The 24431-nt window shown below is 46.4% G+C and overlaps 1 protein-coding gene across 4 annotated transcripts in view; it reads right to left on the reverse strand.

Moving 5' to 3' along the window:
* Positions 1-23805, reverse strand: part of LOC118505712 — a 39396-nt gene extending 15591 nt beyond the window's left edge. For 2 of the 4 annotated variants that reach the window (XM_036041889.1, XM_036041885.1), the window contains exons 1-3: positions 23228-23804; positions 22458-22809; positions 1494-2125 (exon numbers count right to left, since the gene is read on the reverse strand). In XM_036041889.1, the coding sequence (XP_035897782.1) occupies positions 1494-1564 (71 nt within the window). In that variant the 5' untranslated portion in view covers positions 1565-2125; positions 22458-22809; positions 23228-23804. Of the gene's footprint in view, positions 1-1493; positions 2126-22457; positions 22810-23227 lie in introns of all 4 variants that reach the window. The other 2 variants (XM_036041887.1, XM_036041886.1) reach the window with 2 other exon arrangements.
* Positions 23806-24431: the final 626 nt, after the last annotated feature.

Genomic DNA, 24431 nt, shown 5'->3' on the forward strand with positions numbered 1-24431 from the left:
CTGGCGGTGGAAGGTGAAGATATATCACGCCCGCTATGCTCGAAGCAAAACGTCGCCAATGAATGATCACTTGACATCGCAATCGAAGGAAATATTTTGCTGTCCGCTTTTATTGCAATCCCTCCTTTCCATCGGGTGCAATTTACTGCCGAGAAGTGGCATCCAGCTCTAAATCAGAGAAGAGGGTTTGTGTGTCCTTAATTCCTACCGAGCTGCCGTCGTGAGCAAGGGACGACGGCGCAGGGGGAAATGGATAAATTATTGATTGTTTTCCAACAGTTTTCTAACGCAGTGTCAGCAGGAAGAAGGATAAAGGAGCGACCGTGCTTGGGTCGTACTTGGGTGCTAAGGTGCTAAGAGGTGCTCGCCTTACTCGGTGTGGTTCAGCCGTTGTGGGATTATACGTGAAACAGTAGCATTATTGGCAGATGGAATGAAGCTTTATAAATGATGCAATCTAATCGCTGCCCACTGCTGGCCGCCCGGCTGTCAATTAGACTGTAAATTAAATACGGCACAAACCGTACACTGCATCCATTTTCTATAGAGGCACTAACGTTTATTGAGTATAATTTAAACTATGGCATTGGTTGAATTTTTGATAAAATGTTGTTTAAAAGAACATTTTTAAAAGTACCAAGCTTAGTTCGAGAAGCTATATGTCCTCTCAATAAAATACTTGCGAGCGCGCCTAAATGGCTGCAATTCGTTTTACGTCTAGTTTGCATTGTGCTTCTTTCTGACCTGAGATGAAGTATTCAATCTATTTACTATAAACCTTATTAATTTTACTGATAGATTAATTGAGCTGTGTTGAACCACGAGTAGAAATGGGGACAGCAATCGCTAGCATTCCGACCACACTTCGCTAGCTCACTTTTCCTTACTATTTTTATCCACGTAGGCGGTGTCATCAAAGCATGCGATCGGCACTTAAAGACCAACGCTTCAACGCTTCCGAAGCGTTTCGCCCAAACAACGATAGTTTAAACAATTTTTCGCTCACAAAAACCCCCAGATTATGACGTGTGAAAATGAAGCGAAAAATTCGTTCACAGAAACGTGTTTTTAGTATTATATTGATCGCAGCTACTTTTCGTTCAGTAACTATATTACTTGAAAAAATGTACTCGTATTTAACAATGTCGAAAAAAAGAATTTTTATCTACATTGTTCGTCCACTCTGCACAAATCAGCTTACTCAATTAAGTGACTCTATAAACCCTGGAAGCAGTGTAACGGTGTCGTGAAAGCAGCACTGCAGGAAGTGCTCTGCTTAATTGAACCAAATTCGCTAAATAGCGACAGTGGTGCCCAGCGCACGGTCTGGCATCTCACGCTAATGTGGGTCAATTTTTATAGACCCGTATCCCCGTTGAAACGTATCCCGGACGTACGTACGGGCTTGGGTAGCATAATTCGTGCAAGCTGGGCACTGGAACGCGTTACGCTAACGATGCATCGCAACAGTAACGGTGCTGTGTGCGCCTTACCTGTCTTCCGTCGACGATGGTGACGGTGCTTTGCATATCTCCTGATCTTGGTCGTCCCGTTCCTTCAACATCGTTTCAGCGCTTGTTAGAGCGGGGTTTTCTGCAGCAGCGAACGATGCAGCCAGGTGTGTATCGTCTTTTTTTTCTCGAAGGAGAGCAAAAAAGAAAACAACGATGATGCAAACGATGCCTTCTTAGCTGTCGGCCTGCTGCCCCGTGAGGGAACGTCCGTGTGGTTTGATATGATATTAACTAAGGCTTTTACGGCGCTGATGCTGTTGCTGATTCAGGTGCTGATACCGGAGCGATAAAACGCTGACAGACATTTGCTGCAAACGATGGTTCGGGCGGGCGGTGGTGCACGCAGGTTGCAGCATTTTGTGCCGATCGTCCGTGGCCGTGCGCTTTGTGTGTGTGTGTGTGTGGGGTGTCGGTGCAACAGGGCGCTGGAGCGTCTTTCGCCAGCTAGCGGTCGTGGATGCTATCGACTTCCATCATACTGACGACGGTCGCAGTAAAAGATGCCTGCATTTGGGAACGTCTGGGAAGCTATCGGTGGTATCGATTTTCTTCCGCTTGTCTACTACGGTCTGGGTTGCTCGGTTGACTGATGGTTGAAACGATCGATGAAGCTGTAAAGATAAAAGGACAGAGTGTGACGGTTTGCATAAGAATGGATGAAAGATGACACTTTGTTGCTTGCGACTGTAGCGAAGAATGCCGACACTGTTTCCTTTGTCGCCTACCTGCTAAGCACTATGATCGATGCTCTCCCAGCATAACACAATTAACGTCCTGCTCGTTTCCATTTATTCTAATTGAAAGTGGTGTGGACAACCGGCAAACCGGCTAATTTGCTCTCCAATTTGTCGCAAATGGTTGTTCGCTGAAAGCAATGCTTCATTCCATTCACCATTTCGATTTCAACAAAAGCGACGTGCTAAGTGATAACAATAATGCGCTGTTAGAGCATGAGCCGGGTTGGGTTGGGACCAGACGAATAATAAAAATGCACTAGTGCGCCCGAGACGCGGCCTTCGGTTAAAGCAGGGCAGAGTGAGCTGGACCGCTTTTTAGCTGGAATTAATCTCACAGCCACACCAGAGCCAGACCAACTTCCCGGACTGGAAGTTCGGACCAGATTCCAAGAAAACGTTGGGCGATTGTTAGACACGGGCAAACAATACACGTTACAGCGCCAGGTTTTAATCCTGGCACGGTGGTGCCTGTTATTGTGTGGGAAATTCATTCCAAAGCAGATGATGAGTTGGTCCTAACGCTAGCTGGTCTTCGAGGAGGGAGAATGTGAAACAAATGTACCCGTGTGCACAACATACAGCTGGATAACCACAATAGGCTTACCCATTTTGGGGCCCTCTTCAGGTTGGGTTGAATTAAGGGTGCAACAGGGCAAACACTTACCATGTTGTACCGATGGTTCACCGAGCGTAGTTGGGAGCAATGGTGTTTGCCCTCGAAACACAATTAGAATGGATTCTGTTGGGTGCTGGATTCGTGGTGGTTATTTCAGTAGCAAGGGGTAGTCTGATGGACGTGAGATTCAATACTGAGAAACTAATTACTTAATTTTTTATGTAGAAAAGATAAAGGGCTAGTCTTTAAGGGGAGGTTTTGTGTGTTATACTGCCTCTTCTATAAGGCGTTTTAATGCGAGTTTAGTAAGTGTTAAATTCAATCGATTCTCAATTGAAATCGAGGCTCGAATTCGATTACCAGTCTTGGCAATTGCAACTTTGGCTAGGTGGAACATCCTGGGCAAATTCCTAAGATCCTTAACAGTTATGGCTTGCACTTCGCTTTTTTTAGTTCAAACCCCTAACCCCGTTAGGTAATTCGAAAGGATTAGTTTATTGTTCCAAGTTGAAACAGTTAAGGCAGAGCTGTTTATGCTGTCATTAAAAGCAAAGACTGTGTCGAGAATTGCGACCAAGCGGCTCAGGAATTGGAGAAAAGCTGTCATCATTAGCCCATGATTTCTTAAGGCCCTATCTCTGTCTGCTTATTGTCCAAGCCACCCTTATAAAGTAGAGTCACCGTATAACAATCTGGATAACATCAGCTGCTTTATGTGTTCCTGTACAACCATCTGAATTCTTTCGAAAAGCCCCACAAAGCCTTTATTTTTCATAGATAAATTTGCTACCATCAAAGCTTTACAAACTTTCGCGTACCCCGAATACGAAATTAAATTATTCAAACCATTTCAACTCGTATGATTTGCTGACGTGACAGTAACAGCTGGCGACTACCGACCCATCCGTCGATGACAGCTTCGACAGCGCAACTACCAGCTTATCAGAAAACCCTACGCCTATCCGCCTCGCCCGTGCGTGGCGCGAAACTTTTAATTGACCCAAAGCATCGAACTCTGCACAACACACTCGCACGCAGCCCAAAACCGCGGCTTAGAAGTTGGTCGTGTTGCTCGGAAGAACCGTTGTGCCCGAACCGAACCGGTGCCGTACCGTACGGTGGCCTTCGAAGATTGTCGTCCGCTGTTTGCGGTTCATAGTAGCACCTGCCTGCTAGTGGCATATTCGGAAGCGGGCAAAGTTTGCCTGCGTCTCGACCGATCTACGCTGCCTGGCGTCGGTTAGTCACGCTCTCGCCGGGGAAGAAGCTATTCCGCATCGCAACCGGATCGCCACCGAAAGCCACACCACACGGCACAACCATCGCTGACAGGGCGACCAGATGGTGAGTGTGTTATCAAACGTGCGTTGGTCGAAGTCGATTGCGTCGATTACATTAACGCCAGCGTTGACACAATTGGAGCCGGAGTGGTCGTTGTGCCAGTGCATAAAAGTTGTGTCGTCTGCTGCTCGAGCGGGAAAGCGATAAACGGTACGCAGCGCGAGCGCTTCCGATGAGTGCGGAAATGTTTGGGGAGGTTCTCTTTGGGTAAACAAAGCAGGTCGTCAATATGTTGCTTCGTTCGGCCGTCGATTGAATTGGTACAATGGTGCAATGTACTCGAAAATTGACGCTAAACAGCGGTTCACGTTTGAACCAGCGGGGTCGTACGATTTGCTCGTTTTGCCAAAATGTGTATGTGCTCAACGTGCTTAGTTGTGTGCTCCGTTGTGGTGGGTTTGGACAGCTTGAAAGGGGAATTAATTTAATCTCTGACGAGTAACTCAATACATCAACTCGTTCACTCGGATGCACTCGAAATGTGACGAGCTGTCATTATAAGATGAGTTCCAACCTTGTTTCTTTTCGCTTGAATGACTGCGGAGATGAAAATAGAAGACTGTGCAGGACTGTGCAGTCGATTTCCGTCGGCTAAGAATAGTTTTGTAAGCGCTTGAATTTTCGCTGGCATCAGTGGCGGCATGCCATATCACGATCAACCCAACTTTTGCTTCCTGCTTTTGTGTGTGCATTGAACAATGAGGGAATGATTCTATTTTTTTTTTGTGCCACACAAAGGCAGACATTGTATAGCGAAAGGGATGCTTTACCTTTGTGGAAGTTTGATTCAAAGTAGAATAGACACAAAACGGCCTTTAACGTTTTGAGCACGCTTTTGAGAGAGAAAAGTATCACAGCTCAACTTCAACTGAAAGAGTTTGACAAATGTTGTCACATGCACGCGTCTCCTATTCAGTTGCTTACTTTTACCCTCACACACACACAGACGTTCACACCGGCACGTTCAGTTGATTGCCCTTCTGGTCGATCCTCGATCACCCTGTTCCGCGCTTATCAGACCCGACACACACGAGCCGAGTCGAAAAGGGCCATCGCGACCGAAAAACGACCAACCAACCAACCCAAGGCGCATGAGACACCCGGGAAGTAATAAACGGTTATCGCAGAAATGTGATTACTTTAACGCACAAATTGACTGGATCGTGGCTCAAGTGGCTCTTGAAACGTGAATGTATATCGTCGTGCGTTTCTCCACATGAGACGGCTCGCAAAATCAATGCAAAGACGACACTACGGGCGAAAGAAAACATAAAACAATGCGGCAGTACTGGCACAGTTGGCGGCTACTTGAGCACAATTTGAACCCGGCGGTGGCCATCGCGGGCACGGTAATGCGTTACGGACAGGCACAAACAAATACATATGTTCTTCTGAGCTCCACCTGTGTTTGAGTAAATATTGGCCGATCGGATGTAAACAATCCAGCTCTAGGTCGGGTCGTAAAAGAGTCGTCGAGGCTGAGGAGGAGTACGGTAGGCAGTGCTTCTCTACTCAATAAACCGAGCTCGCTTGGATGGTGACTGTGAGGTTGTAATTTTAACGAGAAAAAAGCAGCAATGCTCATTCATTGCGCCAAAATTACGCCCCACCGATGATGGATGTTTCCTTCCGAGTGAGAATGAGATTGAAAGGAAAATATGATGCTTTTTTTTTGCACTTGCTCGTGCTCGTTCTGGTCGGATGATGAGTTTGATTCGTTACGCCACACGCATCTGTGGCGTATCGGTACGGACGGTGGTGATTGATTTCGCACCCCAAAGGTAGAAAGAGAAACAAGTCAGGGATGAGATTTCCATCGAAAATCAATTTGAAACGCGGAGAATTCGGGGTGGAATGAGACTTCCGGGAGACGTTAAAATTGGTAGGCAGGTACGAGGAAGTAATGGGCTTAGATGAATCGAAATGAATTTGAATGAACTGGTTCACTTACAGTAGCTTGTATGTACAATCTTCTTTTTGTTTGGCTCTACTTCATTGAGACCAGATCCTAACTGAGGCCTGCAATTTCTGGCTTCTTTGACATCAGTCAGTTCTGCGTATGAAGAAACGGCCATGAAGAGATTCTATTCAGACTTGCATCTACAATACATATTAAAATTTGGTCGATGCGTGAATGAATTAAAAAGACCGGCGCCGTTGTCGCCTTTACCATCGGGCCGCGGAACTACACTCTCGAAAGGCCTCGTGATGCCAATAATGGTTTATCTTGATTTTATTTTATGTGTAGCTGGATAAATCAGTCCTACGTACGGGGAGACGGTCTAGCTGGGATTTGATCTGTGGTTCTGCCATATGAAGATTGCAGAACCTCCTGACTCGAGCCGGGAGTGGCTCTGTGATAGAGACGACAATGGCGCAGGTCTTCGCACGGCAAGACCAGGTTTCAAATCCCATTCTGACCGAACCAACGTGGTATCATTAAATTTGGTAAGCCAGAAATGGCAGGCATGATCATGATCTAAGAGAGGCCGTTAAGCCAAAAAGAAGAAGAAGGAGACTCTGACTAATTTTTCTGTGAATTTGAAATAATATTACCATCAATAAAAGAGGTTCAAAGTGCCTCAGCATTAAAAAATGCTGACCAAAACAACCCCGACAGGCTGTCATATTGAATTACAATGAAATAGAAACCAACACAAAGCTTAATTGGTTTAAGTGAATTATAATTGCGTAAAGCTTACAGATAAAACACAGAGTGTTTCAACAGAACAGTGTGAAAAGTTAGGAAATGTTTCAAACTACCCAGCGCACATCCACCCCACACACTCACACCCACAAATTTATCAAACAAAGCACGTCCTAATTGCGGTCAGTTCCACACACACACACAGATAAGCCAGCGAAATCATTCAACAATTTAGTACCACCACCGTGCTGTTGACCGTCCCCCTTGCGTTCTGGCCCAGCTGTGGTTTGGATTAAATTTCCAATTACACACCAGCATACAGGGCCAGCAATCCACCGGTGAATTAGCTGATCCCGTAGCGCAATGTGCGCAATTAGAAAGGTGCATATGGAAATTAAATTCCTTCTCTCATCTGCCTCACTCGCCGTGTCCACCATCCCGCAAAAAGGAAGCTGGTGTGTGTGTGTGTGGTTCGTAAATCGTTGCGAGCTACCTAAAGCTGTGCACGAAGTAGTGTCACGAATGAATGAATGTGTCATCCACCGTTTGTGGAAGTGTTTTTCTTGATAATTGTACCAGAAAATGTCGATTCTGGTGGAGTGCAAACCGGGCAGTGACGTCAAACGGCCCACCGTAACGCCGCAGTGGGTAGGTTGTCAGAGAAAGTGATCTACTGTTTTTTTCTGTGGTTCGTTCCTTTCTACGCTTTTTTTTCATTCGTCCTCCTCCTGCTGCTGCTGCTGCCGCCGTTGAAGAATGCAGCGAACCGTGGGTGGCCCTGGCTCTTCGTGGGTAACCCCGGTGGAATTAATTCCCGCGCGTTAGAGTACGTGCAGGGCCCACTATTTGCACTTGCCGTCGCAACCGACACCGGTGACACAGCACGCAGAAGAGCTCTTGCCGAAGCACGGCCTTGCCTCGTTTCGCTCGCTCGTTGAAAGCGTGGAGGAGGCCCGTTTGCATAATTACACTATAATGATGGTACCTCCTGTGTGTGTGTGTTTGTGCTTATTTCGCCACATTCTGGTACGATGGTGGAAGTGCGATTTTGCCCACCTGAGTCACAAGGTCGTGCAAAAACGGCTGCACCGAAAGCATAACTGGGCAAACTTTTCATCAGTTTGTTCCAATTAACGTAAAATCGCCAGCATGCAATGGATAATTAATCCCGGTTTTATCGAAATGAGTCATTTCTGGATGGGTGCTTGCATGAAACGCCCAGTGCGACTCACGTAAGCTAAGCAGCTTCAGATTTAAGGTTAGTGTATATTCGAATGGAGGCGCCTGGTAGTTCAGCGTGAATCCAATGGAGGCGCCTGGTGGCTTCACAAATATTCTAGAAGCCATTAAGCAACTTTTCCAGGATCCCCGCGGTAGAGTGAAGTGAAACGGAATAATTAGTGGGCACAGCTTCGTTTGAATGCCTGAAGCACAAAAACTGGTCCCCCTTTTCGTCGAAGCCCAACTCGATGGGCTGTTTACCTTAAATGTTTAGATTATTATTATTTTTAATAATAGAAAGGACGACTAGGAATGCGGGAAATGGCGCAATATTTCTTTCGGGGCCGAAAATATTTCTTCCACCTTTTCATTCCAACCGGCAGTGATTGACAGTCAGAGCGTCGAAATTTCGACGCTGCTTTGCCGGGCAAAAGACACTTCCAGGAAGGCACACGAATCGAGTCCCGAAGGGCTGCCGGCAGTTTTTATTTGAAGCGTGCAAAATGCGTTCAATAATATTTTTATCACCTCAGTGTTTTAATGGATTTTGGGGGCTGCTGTTCGCTGAGCAGATTGGTGCAGATGAACGGTCCGATCCGTTTGCTTTGGTGCGTTGAACGCGAGAGGGAAAGCGATTAAAGAATGTTACAAAGTGTGCGTGGGAAATGCTTTTCTTTAAACATTCATTCAGGATGATAAAAGTGTTGAGTAGAAGTTTTCATTGCTTCAGACAATGCAGTTGTTGGGGTACTTTTTTACAGCATACACCCTTTAAAAGAATTTCCAAAAGAAGTTATATTCTAGAGACAAGAACGTTTCTCATTCTCTGTTTGTGTGTCTCTGAATGCTGCTGAAAAGAACAACAATTCCAAGCAGTTCGTTTTTAATCCTTCTACCTTTCTGCTTTACCATCCTGGGATTGACCACGAGCAAACTTGGCTCACTCTCATTCCACCAATCATCTGCCGTCGTCGAGCACTCCGTAAAGAACCATTGTGGTAAAAGCCAAGACGCTAGGAAAAAGGATTCATTCGTGTACTGCGTGTTGCTGCTGCTTCTGTTTCGAAGCTACTTTCGCTACCTTACTCTTGCACCAAATTGTGTTTTCCATCCTTCTCCCCACCTGCACAGATAACGGCAAACGAGCGCTTTTCTTTGTGGACGATCTTTCATGCGCAAGAAATTAGCTACAAGATAAAACAGATATGTAACCATCCGCGTCAAAAACGCAGCAAAACGTGCCACTGGCTCTTGTGCGGAGAGTTTCGCGGGGCAAAACCCCCAGTTGCGCTTGCGAGATTAACGAAGCGAGTGCAGCATGAAAGCGCGAACTCACTTTTGATGTGATTCCAACTGCAGGGGAGATTGTGAAAAACAAAAAAAAAAGGAAATTAATTAGTTTCCTTTCGGTGGATTGTGTGCAAAGCGCAAAGAAACGATTAAATTCATTTATTAAATTTACTGTTGCGAAAGCACAGAAGAGCATTCCGACGAGCGTAGCAATGTGAACCAATTGTTTGTGGATAATATTATTCAACATGAACTCAATTACGCTGCACTTGTGTGTTTGTGGACTTTGTCTATTATTTTAATTTACTTCATGATTGCAAAACATGCATCTCCTCCTTTCGCAACCTTTCGCTCCGTTGTTTATATCCTTAGAAATGGGTCAATTTGACGCAGTTTTCCTCCTGGTGGTGCTACGGTCCAGAGAGAGAGAGAGTGAAAAAAAGATGATGCGGGAGAAAATTATTCAAAAATAACATTCCATCCATTATTGTAGCGAAATGAAGCTATAGCTCATCCTACCGCCAGAAGGGCTACGCTTTTACCTCTTTTCGCTTCGGCCCTAGACAACAACCCAGTTTCCATCGGCAAACGAAACACCCACACACCAAAAAACCCCTTCAATGCCCTTCATAAACATCCCCCTCCCCACCCCCTCCCCTGTCCTTTGGTTGGCATCACGTGCAGTGCACCGTTTCGAGGCACGTCGCATTCTAATTTGGCGGTTTAAAAATAAACACCACCGGGACATCATGAAATCAACCGGGCGCCTCCATCAAAACCCGTGCCGCAGCGTAGAACATAAACAACCTGGCGGAGATGCGCTCCAAACGGGAGGGTTTCACATTTTAATATAAACGATGTGTAGCGGTGAAAAATTACTGCCACACTCGTTTCGTGCCTGTGTGTAGTTGGAAGGAAGACGCTTCTTTAGCAAAGGAAAAACATCATCATCGTCGTCATGATCGTCGTTTCAGTGTGCGGGGGGAAGGGTGGTTTGTGCCAGCAGCAGGATGCTTAATCCGAACGGTTCCGCTAAGCAACGGTTGGTATGGAATTATGCCATAATTTTAAATGACCGTAATCGATACACGCTCACTTGAAGAAGCCGAACCCGGGACGAGCGAGCCGAGCGATGTCGGATAAAACGTTGATTCACTGCACCGTTGCTCGTTTCGCCGTCTCAAGTTCGAGAAGATGAAAAGAGAGAGAGAGCGAAAACATTGTCAAGTGTAACGAATTTCTCATGTTTCTCGTGCATTTTCCGAAAAAGGTAAACAACAGTACGACACGCCGTACGGTAGCGGAGAAACAATGAGCTGAAAATTTGATTTATTTTCAATTTTTTCCTCCTGCAATTTGCCGTGCCGAGTATAAAGCGATTTTCCTTGTATTCGGCATTTTTGGCATGCCGGGTACGGTAAACAAAGCCAGTCAGGGGGAAGGGGGGAAAAACGGCGCGAAACTCATCATAAGAAAATATTGAGCATTTATTGTTATCTACCGGGGTTTCGATAAGTGCCGGCGAACGTTCGCCTTCCAGATGGTTCAATTATTTTTTCCCGCTACTTCTGAATTGCATTCCCATCTTGATAACCTATTATTGGATTTACGAGAAAACAATATTGAACCTAGAGCGGAATCGAATCCTCCCTCGAGAGTGTATTAAATACATACAAATTTTCCATCCCGAAAATGGTAGATCAGCCATCAACATCCCAAACGGGCCGGGCGTAAATAAATGTAATCGTAGATAACCGATTTTCTGCGTCGCTCCCGGCACGAGACGTCCGCTTTATTAGCAGCCATAAAGAAGGCAAAACTGTTGTTTGTTTTAATATGGGTGCCCGGTTTTATGGGGTCCCTACTGCGCTACTCCGAACCAAAGTGCGTGAAGGAAAGAAAGACCATCGCCATTTTCCTCCCGATATGGTAAACGACTTGATTCCCAAAAACAAATTCCCATCGTAAAACTACTTCCCGGGCCATAAAAACGCTCCAACCCGGGAGGAGTTGGGAGTCGGAATGTGAGGCGGATTGCACTTAACTTTGTATTATGCACTTAACAACGAAAGCATTGTATCGGTATTTGTGTACGGTCAACAAGTGACTGGGAGTGTTTGTGAAAATGAACGATTTTATTACCCACTGACGGACACGATCCATCATCCAGCGAGCCACAGCACATTTTCTTTGGGGGGGTTTTATCGTCCGATAAGTGTGTGTCCTTCGTAGATGTTTCATTTCCGAATGAGGTTAGTGTCCGGCGCTGCTGATCGAGGTTCGCCGGAAGTTTCATAAGCACTCGAAGATTACAGTGTGTGTGTGTGTGTGATTTTTTTGAAGCTCACGTGCCTTTCATCGGTAAAAAGCTCTTGAAGAACTCAGACATCTCGGATATTTTGGATAAGCGAAGCCTAGTCTAGATGGTTCATTTCACAAAGTCTGATTGCGAATACAACTAGAGTCATCAGAGGACCTAACATGGTATTTTTATATGTAAAGGTACGTAAATGTTTGGAGAACTTGAAGGACATGACTTTATCATTTGAAGAATGGAGAAAGATCTTAAGGGAACTAAAATTCGACCAGCAATTAGCTATCTTCAAGGTTTAATGCACTTAAAAGGGTAAAAGACTCGAGAAGGCCTCCCCCTAGAATCTTTTTTGTGCAGCACTGTGGTCTGTCATTTTTATGGCACAGTGGGATTTTTGTATGGTCATAACTCGTTTGATATAAACATTGTGCATTGTTCCTTAATACTGTTGCTGGACAGCGAGTAGAGCATGATAATATACATTGTAAAAAGTTATTTAAAATGTTATAATTCTTATTTTTCCTCCGTTTCTGAATATCTATGCCCGTTAACAAGTATCCATCGAACCAATGTTCCGTTACAGTCCGGGAACACTGTGTATGTTGTAAGCCTGATTGGTCACTCCTAGCGTGATCAAACATTATTCCGTAGCTTCTGTAAGCCGATATAAATGGTCAGGATAGAGGGAGGGTGATTTAATCGAATAATAAGCAATATTTCTTTCGACTTTATTCAACCATTTTTGACCTCACTGCAAGCATACTGCGGTTTGCATACATTCAGGCGTAAATCCTACAGTGCCTAACAAATTTTGCCAGGCACCCCCCCCTCGCTTCTCGAGTCTCTTACCCTTAAAAGAATTCTCCTCACTGTAAGGCTCACATCTGCCCTTAACTCCCAAACATCTTCACACGTGCGACATGCTCCGTGGTCTTGCCGTTTGTTCGCAAGCAAATGGGAACCCAGGGAACAATCTGACGCGCCTTCGATCGTAAACCAGTGATTTTTACTGCCGAGGTCTACGAAAACAAAAGAAACCACCCCCCCCCATGTGTCCTAATGAAGACTGATGCGATCGCAGGTGAGGCCGTGTCACCTGTGCCGAGACGGTTAAAAATAAAACCGAAAGAGCATTTTAATGTGCAATGTTTTAATGTGACATCACCACGCTTCCATGTGGGGCGACGGTGGCTGTGGGGTTTATCGCACCAGGGCACAGAGCGTCATTTATCATGTCGCTTGAAAACTCAACCTCCGGCTTCGGCACAATGGATGGATGACCGATGACTTCCTTAAAAGCGTGTGTTCTTGAATGTGCGCGATGTGGGGTTATGCGTTTCCGATGACACTGATGACAAGATTTAATGTGCTTGCCCATTGCCGTGCCGGGCGCGCGTTGAGTGAGGATGAGTAGCGCCGAAAAGTGTCACGGAACCGCTGACGTTTGACTGTCAAGTGCCGGAATGCTTGAGAGCTTTTCCGACCACGAAGGCGAGTGTGCTCAGTGTGGTCACATTTTATCACCCATACAATCTTCTCATCCCCGTGCATACGGTGGCCGTCGGTTCGGGAGGCTTTGTTTGGGCGGACTATTATCACGATTATGACGAAGCCGTGCGATGTGATGACGTTTGAGGGTGTCTGCTAGGGGACCATTTTGACCCCGGGCTAGGATTAGCAGCCGTCCATCAACGTGACGTCTAAACGAGTTCGTTTCGCTAGTGTTCCCGGGTAGCGTCTATCAGGCGGAGATGACTTCCCAGCCAAAACCACCACGTGCACGCTGGTGTGATCAGATATCTGGTCCCCGGACAGGGAAGATGGCAGGGGATGGGTGACATCCTCCGGTACCTCGCCCGGCAATAAAACGCTAATCCGTTTTGCTCCGGCGGTTTTCATAACCTACCAACGCCCGAAAGCGCTTCGGGCTTGCTGTTCGAGGCACGAATCCTTTAACACGCTCGCACGCTAAACGGGCGCGCGCGCTCGTCCAGGAACGGGGAAGTTTGCCGAAGCATCCCGGCCTGATCTTTACCGGCTAGCAGCATAATCAATCTTGATAATTCCAGCTGACATTTCCTGGGGAGCAGTACGGTGGCTCCTGTCACACACACACACACACACAAAAAACCGACCGACTGCTGGTGGTCTAGAATGAGCTGCCGAGCAGGACGCAATAAGGAGCTAACGGACTGGGAGCTGCATAAATCAGACGTTGGATGCGAGCGAGCGAATTTATTACCACTTGTTTTACCACGAAGAATTTCGCAAAGCGCACGATTTACGGGCAAGCGTGATGATAAAGTTTTGCATCACTTGTACCGAACCGAAAGCCCGGCCAGAGCTGTTGACGGGAAGTTTTGATCTCCGTGCGCGGATCGAGACGAAAACCGTGGATGAAGCGCAATCCACCGTCCTGACTAAAAGGGAGGAGTGGTTTGGAGTGGAAAAGGATTTCCATGTATCATGTCACTTGCAGTTGGAGGTCAAATAGGTTGGAAAAACTTTTGCGCACAATTTACTCGCTCGCTCGCTCGCTCCTCGGGACGATTGAACTTTGTGGCCGGGGTTTGTTCGGTGGGCAAGGTTCACTGACGTCTTACAAAACCGTCCGAGCTCTGTTTATCACATAATCGTAAAGTTTGCGAACCACTTCGGTACGTTATCTATGGTAGGGCCCGACCCGCATGTACGTTATCGCTCGTCTCGTGGAGTGTTCGATAATGGAAAAGTTTTCCATTTGTCCCACTTTTCTTCACCCCAACACACTCGGAATGCTTATTTCTATCGAATCATTCGTATATGATGTCATTGGACAATGTGATGTCCAGCGACGTAGCATGCAGCTTTCGGGTGGAACTTTTCTCTCATTCCTGGTACCAAGCACGGTTAGCTTTTATGGGAAAAGCTATGAAAATGTTTTCCATTCAGTGTAATAATTCTGCTCCAGAGTTTTTCGTGTTCGGGTGAAAATTGGCCGTACGGATCGGTGAGCTTTGCTGATGCTGTGGAGATGAATGGTTTAACCGTTCATTTGTGGTTGTGTGGAACTGGTTTGTATTGATTTTTGAGAATTAAATTTAATTTATATTAGGATTTCCTGTGGAACTATAACCTTACAAACCCAAGCAGCAGACATAGAAAAAAGCTAGGAAAACCAACTCTTTCCAATCCCTTCAGGGCACAAATCCTGTTTGTGACAGGAATGCTTCTCTCCAATTTTTTCCCCACAAAACCAACAAACCTCCTGAATTTGTGTCCTCTGTCTCCTCGAATCGTTTGATGAAACTTTTGCCAAAACTTCACCTGTTGCGCAAAACCGATTGAGCGGTGTGACCGACACGTGGCTGTCGAACGGGAAACTCATATCAACCAGCTGGAAAGGCTTATTAAACCCACCAGAAAAAAAAAACAAACGCATAAACACTTGTTGAACGTTGTGGATTGGTGTTTGGCAGATGTGATTGTGCCCCGATGATGGTAGCGGAATCGAAATTAATTTAGTTTGTGCCATTTGCACACAACTGTGTCAGCTTGCAATGCTGGAGTTGTTTTTTGGCCAATTCTATGGGTTAAAGTAATCACTACACTTAGGTTACTTTAAATTTCCCATCAACTGCCGAAAATGTACAAAACATATAGTTTAATAGGTCTCTTTTAACAAATGGAGCTCCCCATTTTCTCGAATAACCCCACGAAGCGCCGCCCTGGCCTATTTCACTCGACAGCACAACAATAGCGAAACCGAAACAAAAGGCTTCTAATGAGAAGGCTGCCCGTGCCGCAAACGTCGGCAGCATTTTGCGTTTACCGAGCAAGTGACGTGAACTTTTTTAATATACCACCGGGAACGTAATGGAGTGGCCCGGTTCGGGGGCGCAACGGTGTAAGGTTATGAGTGAAATGCTTCGCACGAAATGCACGTGGTTCGTGTTCATTTTCATGGTAGGCCCGTCCGGTTGATCGATGGGAAAAGTTAGCCATAAGACGAGCGAGCGAACACGAGACAGGCACAGCGAGACCATCGAGATTGGATTGTTGCCAATTTGGAGAAAAATGCTAAGCGTAGTATCGCACGCATGGAGAAATGGGGGAATTTATGTGGAAACCACTTACCATTCTTCCAAGAACGCATTCAATTGTGGATCAGGTTTTCGGGGGAAATGCAAAGAAATCCATTTGATCAGCATATGAGGTACCTGTTTTCCGAGTAATATTTTATTAGACTTTTGCAACCACTTTTCCACTCCAAATGTGTGTGAATATTCCGGTTAGAAAATGTTGCTTACCGATGGGAAACTCTAAACCCATGGTACGATATAATTGAATGATGTAATATTGATTTGTTTTCCTTTCGACATTTCCCTGCGTTGAACACTTGCACGTGACGCCATTCGGCGACCTCTTGATGGCCGGCGTTCCTCATCCAGGACCGACTCACTTTCTCCCTTCCCGCGGAACTGCTCAAACGATCGACAAGGATGAAAGTTTCCCAATCGAGTGTTCTTGATGGAGATCCTAATGGTTGGTTCTACACTTTCCGGGCTACCAGGGCTCAACAGCGGACAGAAGGCACTTTCAAGCACGTACTCACTCACGGAAGCACTTGCGGCGGTGAGCCCACGGACGGACGGTCCCCAATTCCGGGCCCGTTACGTTAACGCAACTGATCCGGGGCAGCGGAAGCAAACAAAGAAAGAAAAAGGAAAGAGGGCTAGGTAAGTAGCACTTCCGTGACGCAGGTCAAAAGTGTGTGGCCGATCGATAGTCGTAGGAAATGTGCCCCCAATGGATGGGATTTCTGAAGGACACCCGGCGCAACCTGCTAACAAGATCCTAGCGCAGTAATGCTGTCGGGCGAATAGCATAACGCTAGGCGCACCTAGTTATTTTCGTTATCAAATGTTAATGTTCATTTCCCTTTTCTTTCTCCTGCAGGAATATCAACTGAACGAACCCGGAAGGCCGGTGTATGATTGTGCTGTCCGAAAATCTATCCCATACCGTTCGATGCTCCCGTGCTGGGGATCAAAACGCAGCCACGAAACTAAATATCGAACTGACGTTTGGCATTTGATGGACACCATTTGCCTTATCCATTAAATCATCCACCACAGTGAGCAAGGTGCTGGGGGTTGGGTGGAAGGGCGGGACGGGTAAAACTACCACTCCCGGAATTACAGCCCACCCCGGATGGGTCGTCCATATAATCATGCACAGCCACCAGGGCGATAAGTTCAATAAGTCGCACCCGGGGCGAACGGCACACACGGACGGCGGATGAATGCATTTTCCAATTAAATGAAGGCGGTCACCGGTGTGGTCAGCAGCTCGGTCGGTGGTGCTGATGGCGGTTCGGCAGAAAGGTGCTGAGTGCATTTATTGATCAATGAATGGTTGATGATGTTTGGGTTCGGGATGTCGATGCACTTCGAACATCGCTTAAACACACATAATCGTACGCCGTGTCTCGGAAGGCCATCCAACACTGCTGCTGTAAATCCCCGATAAGTGGTGTATTAAAGATGCATCAGCGGGTTTTCAGCTCGCTGCAGCCATTCAGGCGCATCAACATGTGTTTATTTACATCCAAAAAATGGTGGTGGTGTGTATGTGTGCGTGTCTATCCTAATAGGATATTGAAAGGGCATTAAGTAAACATTGGATTGAACGCATTCAGCGATGGTCGTACTCGTAATTTGGATTACAAAAATTGAACCCGAGTTAATCCGCCCATCGAATCATCGAGCTTCTTTGTTGTGTCCCACATTCAATCCGTTGACGCTGACATTGATTGCGTATCTACATACGATAATACAGTTTCCCGGCACGGCTAGCCATGCGACGTGATCATGGGCGGATCAGATTAAATGTGAGGCTTAATCGGGCATAATTTATGATCGCTGTTTGTCAGAGTCATTGACGCCTGGGTGACGTTCGGTGCTTTTGCGAACGCACGATATGACGAGCACGCTCAATCGACATTTTGATTATTGATGAATGGGAAATCATATGCATATGAGACACTGTTCGGTGATGTGGCGCACAGGGTTTCAAATTTAGATGCAAAGTCCCTCGGAGCGAGTAGGTAACGGATTACAAATGACCTGAATTAATCTCGTCGGGCCCAGAGTCTCGTTAGTTGCAGCTCACTGGGCAGATGTTGTTGAAGTAAAGCGAATTGGGGTTCATAAAACAGTTGTTTAAGCAACTACAGTAGTCGCTTCATTCCAGACTCTTAAATTAAAAAATCCGTTAAATCAAAAATCAATTCCTTAAGGCATAAATCAACACAAGACGACGACGCCTTTCGCTGGCCCGACGTGACAAAACGAAACGCCACTTGTCTTGACTGTAAAAACAATCTCGTGCATAGGACGACAGGAGTGTTTTTTTCTGGTATGACAAATTACCCCTCCGGGTGATTTCAATTATTCGCCCGTCGCACTTTCCATCCGCAAAAACCGTTGCCATTGATTGTATATTCAGGACGCACAATTTCTCCCCCGCCAAACCCGGGAACACGTTAATTTGACATCCTTTTAAAGTTCTGCGGCTATGATCGGCCATGTTTTGAGAGAGGCTCGGTAAGCTAATTGGAGCTGGTCGTCTGACTCGTGTTTTAAGCGTCTTCTTTTTCTGTTTTGTTTCATGTTTTTTTTTCGCAGGGGCTTTCCATTTACTGCTGCGGAACGTGTTTGTTGTTTGCTCAATTTGGGTAATTTTAATGCTTCCATGCTTTGCCTTCGGACGCTTATCGATTGGGGAAGCGCTTTTTGGTTTTTGGTTGAAATGGTTTTGCTACAAATTAGGGCGCGTAATTGAATGGGAAACCATAAGACACGAAAGTTGTTAGGTCTGAATTTTCTGACCAGCAGTAAGTAAAATAAAATAAGCAAGCCAGTTAGTTTACTTGTCTCGGTAAACAACCCGAACGAAGGGAAAACAATTTTTGCAGCACGTTCTCTCTTCGTAGCTGGTTCGCATATACGCTTCGACAGAATTATTTTAATCAACATATTTTTATTAGCAGCAAATTAAGTGATGCTCTCTCGTTCGTCTATCTTTAGCCTGCTATCAGCATTTGGTGCATGCTTTCTCGGTGGAGGGAACGCTGATCAAAACAGTCCCCGAGACGTGACTGGTGGCTCCAGTCGAGAAAGCAAACGCAGCAAGAAAGTCATGCTGTGACTGCTTCCCGTTCCGTCCCTTCTCCCGACCCGGCAGACCAATCACTGACAACACTTTTATGGAATCCCGGGGAAGAAAGCTCGAAGGAGCCCCGGTAGCTGTTGTTTGGCACCGGTGGGCCATGAGGTTGTGTCTGCCGCGTTGGCGCTGGTTGCTTTCCCGAGAGTGACAAAACAATTCGATAGCCGCCCCCCTTCTTCCTAGCCTCTCATGGTTGTGATTATGGTTTCCTGAGGTGAAGTGCTGTTATCTGTTTCACATAAAACTCACCGCCGCCGGCGAGATCTTTACCACCCGCGCGGTTTGCTTCCCGGGGGCAGAAGAAAGTCCTTGGATTGATTAAAATTTTACCCAGCATGAGTGTACGAAAGGGGAGAAATAAATCACCCCCTGGTGCTGGGCTTGCCTTGGTCGTGGGAGGTTTCTTTTCACCATGCTTGAAATTACATTCGCTACCGGTTAGCGCATTGCCGAGGCACTAATAAACCGAGTCAACTACGCAAGTTGATTTATGCCTCGAAGGAATGCCGAGATGAAAGTCGACGCGACCGTACACCGGAGCTCGCTTGCAATTCGGTACCGGACGCACGGATTGATGCAAACGGCTGATCCAATAAATTATGAATGTGAGATATTAAAGAGCATGCGGAAAGGGAGAGGGATTTTCATTTTAGAACGATGATGTGAAGGTTGGATGGTTCAATTACTGGGAATAATAAGCGTTGGTTGCTGGGAAAAGCACATGCTTATTGTATGTAGGAATTTTCTTAAGTTGAGTGCTTGCGATTCGGTTTTCGGTCTTATGCATCGAAGGTCGTGGATCGAAATTCATCTCAAATGAGCCATGATTAGTACTAATTTTTGTCTATTTTATATGTTCTTACTTTATTTCGATAAATTGCTCGAATATAAAAGCTAAGATTTTTTCAAAAGAAGTCTGTTGTCTCTCTAAGTCTCTTGAAGAGACCTTATCTTTCAAACAATCTGACGAATATCTAATAGAATTTGTCGTCCAACGGAACTCGTCGTCTAGAACTCGCTCCATGAGACCTCTTGGTCCGTTGTTCAAAGGACCTCGCGTATAGTCATCGAGGCTGTCGCCTTAAGGTCCTCCTAATGAAAGAGGTCCAATCGTTCAAGGGACTTTGTCTACTAAGAGGTCTTGTAGTCGAAGGGGAACATATTGGTTAAGCTTCAGATGCTTAGAAACTTTATAGTGAAGCGAGCCTCATCTTTCAAAAGATCTTAATATAGTCGCCTAAGAGGCGTCGTAGAAAAAAAGGCCATATCTTCAAGGAAGCTCATTCTACCAATAGACTTTGTAGCTGCGAAGAGGTCTCATCGTCTTAGATTCTGGGTCAATCATGGAACAGGCTTCCTGTGTTGACATTTCAATTCCAATTTCAATAGGTTATAAATTTTGTGACTTCGTGTAAGCCTAAAGGCAAGAGAGGTTTAGAGTGACCGGTATTACCGACTCCATCCAGCTCCAAGAATCGTCAGAAAAGCTCAGCCCAGAACTGAAGAACATGTTGTGGCTAAGTGCAAGACTTATTCTTCGCTCTTCATAGCAGTCCATTCCCGTCGGGTATTGAACCCAAGCCTGACCTTGCAGTGGAATTATGGCTCGCCGACACTTCTACTGCCAGCCCGTCAGCTGAACCGCTTAACTTTCAATAAGAAACACAAGTAAACAAACCCAACTATCCGAATAATTGCAATGCGCACTTTCATTTGATTGCTGTCCCAATTCTGCTCGATTGCTCCGGGTGAATCGGTGTCAAACCCATTCGACGATTAATTCAATTGCATTTCTAACAGTGCCGTGAATATGAATAATGGCACCCATCCCGCACCTACTGTCCCACAATTAATGCAACCCGCGTCTTGGCTTCTTAGTCACCACGGCACGACGGGTCGCGCACTCCCGATTATGCTGGCGTGATTATTCACTCCCACTCGGCGGGCACGTTCTTCCCTTCCGACCCATCGATCGCACGCTTTCGTCATAAATAATGCTCACCGAGAGTGCGCCCATACTTTCTACGTGTATGTCCGCTGCTTTAGGAATACATTAGCCAAGTACCGCCCAAGTAGCATCCGCCGCTATTCTTTCCCAATGGGGCGGAAAGTGGTCCCGTTTGACCTTTTCTCCCTTGCTGGTGGATGTTTCGCCCAACGCGACCGGGCGGTCATGTGAAGTGTGTGTGTTTTCTCAACAATCAACCATCGTCATGTTGCAACCACCGGCCCAACCTCGACTCACGATCAATCGGGGTTTTTCTCGCGCCCAACCAGTGGAGTGGGTTTTATCTGATAAATAGAAACAACACTTTGACCGGTGCTGGTGTGTGTGTGTGTGGTTTTTATGTGGTCTCCACACCAATGGCACGTTTTTTGCACGATGAAGCTATCGGTTACAGGTGAAGCAGCACTGCGTCAACGTTATTCATCCGTTCAGTGGGGCCGGGCGAATCAAGCGGGGTGGATGATTTTTTCTCACGATTTCTCACATTTACATTCGCGTCCGATGATTAGCATGCACACCGTTGCTGGTGATCTCAGGTCGGGTCGAGTCTGTCGCGAAGCTGAGTATCGAAGCCGTTGGACAGGCCAGTTGGACAGCTGATGATTGATTTGTGAAAAAGCTAGCGCCAACACCAAGACCAAGACCAAACAGTGTAAATAAATTAGCATAATTTTTACATCTCCCGGACGCAAATGCGATCAGCCCGGCTGTTATTGCTTATCATAGTTATTGCTGGAGGAAAAACAAAAATAAATGTTTCCACCCTGCCCTGAGTGTTGTTACCGTCGACCAAGGATTGGAATTGCAAAAACGATACAGACGACGGTGCATGTTTAATCAATGGAAATGGCATTAGGAAATGGTAAACAGCACTCCGGGTGCTCCTTTAATGCTTCCGGTGGGCATGTTTGTGTGTGTGTTTATGCTGATTCCAGCAGGACGCGCTTCCCTAACGATATTTGTCCCCATCGGTTTGCTTTGGCAAAGAAGATTTTCTTTATTGCTCTGCCTGCGTGGCGTGGTTTCAAACATGGCCGTTCAATTTGCTGTCGTTGAAAGAAGATAAAATGCGAAACGGTTTTTGGAGTGGGGAAAAGCAAAATCCCCATCAAGAAGCTACGGATTCCCGGAATCCATTTGATCGTTGCGGACGTGGCCATAAATGGTTGGCCGAGAGACCCGATGCTGCTAATGGCGTACGTTCACATACCTGTGAACCTCATAAGGACAAAGATGTTCCTTTAATAGCGCCTCGCTTTGGTGGATAAAATCTGCAACCTTTTTTGTTCCCCCGAGCTAGCATCACATGAAACGAATGCGATAATGAATATAGGATTCATTTTCTTTTCCCTTTTTTCCTGTCCCCAAAACCACATCACAAAATGTCTAACAGCGGCAACAACAAACACCACAGGACCCTTTAGTGATCGTTTTGCCGGTCAATAATTATTCCATTAGGACCGCAAATTACGTTTCGTAATTGAATTGCTCGAGTGATCGTCGCCCGGGAAGCAACCTAATTAAACATGGCGGAAAGGATCGACGGAATCGGCTTACCTGGCGTGCCGCGTGGCCGAGTACTTTTTCCTGTCCTCTTGAACGTTATCTTATCACGCTTGACTGTTCGCTGTTGTTCCAGCGCTTTTAGTGAGCAATATTCTTGGTTTGCACGCCACGCACTTCACGGTCGCTCTGCTCCCTTGCTCCGGGTCACTCGTCCGTCCAGCAGTTGGTAAAATCGTTTTCTTCACAGACACACACACACGCGCGCGCAGCTCGAGCGTACGGGCGAGAATTTTTCCCGAGAGTTGTAAATCAGAATCTCATTTACCCAGAAAAAAAACTGATCAGAGGTTCCCGCGGTGTTGTTTCCGGCGAACGATCCCTAAACGAAGATAAATACGTGGCACTGGGTAGAGGGGGAATGGTTGGGGAGGACAAGGGAAAGAAGAAGAGCAACTTTAATTTGACACGAATCACCGGTTTATGATGATTGGAGAGGATAAATTGTGTGTGTGTGTGTGGATGGTGGTCCCTTTGTGGTCCTTTCCGTTTAAGTAGGTGACAGTTCTCAACGGTTTCTCAACGGTTTCTCACGCGTTCACCCGCGATGACCAATGGAATCAAGGGTCAGATTTTTTACTGACGGTAGACAGACGAAATAAAAAATAAATACCCTCGTCGTGACACGAAAACCACGTTTAAAGGATTTTGGGAAAGAAAACCAAATCGATAGAAACAGCTGGCCGACTTTCACTCACTTTCCTGTTGCATACATTGAGGGACACAACAATGTAGGGACACATAAGGAAACCACTTTCACTCACCGATTCACACAGCCACAGTTGACACTCCGCACCGAATCACTGATCCGTTTTCAGCGCTTAAATTCTTGACCACAACTTTGCAAAACTTCTTTCATCAAGAATCGAGCATCTCGTTACATCGTGTAATCCTTCCCGTTTGATCCCGCGACCACTTCACTTGGCTGCGGAATTCGGCTTTCGGATTAACTTGATAGCAGCGCACTCAAGCTCAAAGGTTCACCGAATTCTAGCACCATGCCACAAGACGAGTAATCTTACTCGATCGATCAGGAAACGTTCGTCCACCGACTGACGTCACAGCAAGGACGACGACGTTCACAGGAACCTTTGAAAAAAATTCTATTCCACCTGTTTCTATTCTCTGCTCGTGTTGCTTGTCGCACTAAACACTCACGACGCGAACGACGGAAATGGCATCTCAACAGAGATAAAATCAGTTTGAAACGGAAACGGTTCTTGGCTCGTCCCGTGCAGCCATCACACGCAAACCGTTTATGTACTTCCACAAAAGTGACTGAAGTGTTTGATGCGGCAACACTCGCGCGCGCTAGACCTACTTCAGCCTCGTCAGACTATTCGCACACGAATGAACGACGGTGGACGGTGGCGATGAATGGCAACCTGTGGGAATGGGATGAACACGGCGTTCACTCGCCACGAAGAGAAGCGGACCCGTCTTCGCGTTCTCCCGAGATGCGAATGAATTCCAGTCAGCAGAGAGGAGAGAGAGTGTTCTCTCAGATAAACTCGCTCCCAAAAAGCGCTAAACGAAATGGTGACGTACACGCGCCAGGCTACGCTCAGCTTCCGTGCGTGCGTGCTCACAAACGGACGGCGAAAGGGCACAATCGTGTTCACGTGCGCCTGAAAGCAAAAGTAAATCTTAAGATCTCGCCAATAAAAGAAAAGCAATCGTCGGTACACTTTCTCTGCCCGGACGACAAGATGGCGAACGTCGGCGAGTGTGTGACTGAGGGGAAATGGCGCGCGCGGGTGACAGCATCGTTGAGCTTTTCTTCCACGGCAGCACAGGCGACTCTGACCTGCAACTGGCGTGTTTGACTGGCGTACGGTTGCGTTGTGGCTCGAGCTGTCGCCCTGTGGGGAAAACCATTCAATGGAAACCGGGCAAAATTTGATTATTGAACCTGTCGGTCGGGGTGTATAGAGCCACACAACACAACCTTTTACACTCCGCAGCTCC

Source organism: Anopheles stephensi, chromosome 2 (assembly GCF_013141755.1).
Source record: "Anopheles stephensi strain Indian chromosome 2, UCI_ANSTEP_V1.0, whole genome shotgun sequence".
Classification (NCBI taxonomy): Eukaryota; Metazoa; Arthropoda; class Insecta; order Diptera; family Culicidae; genus Anopheles; species Anopheles stephensi.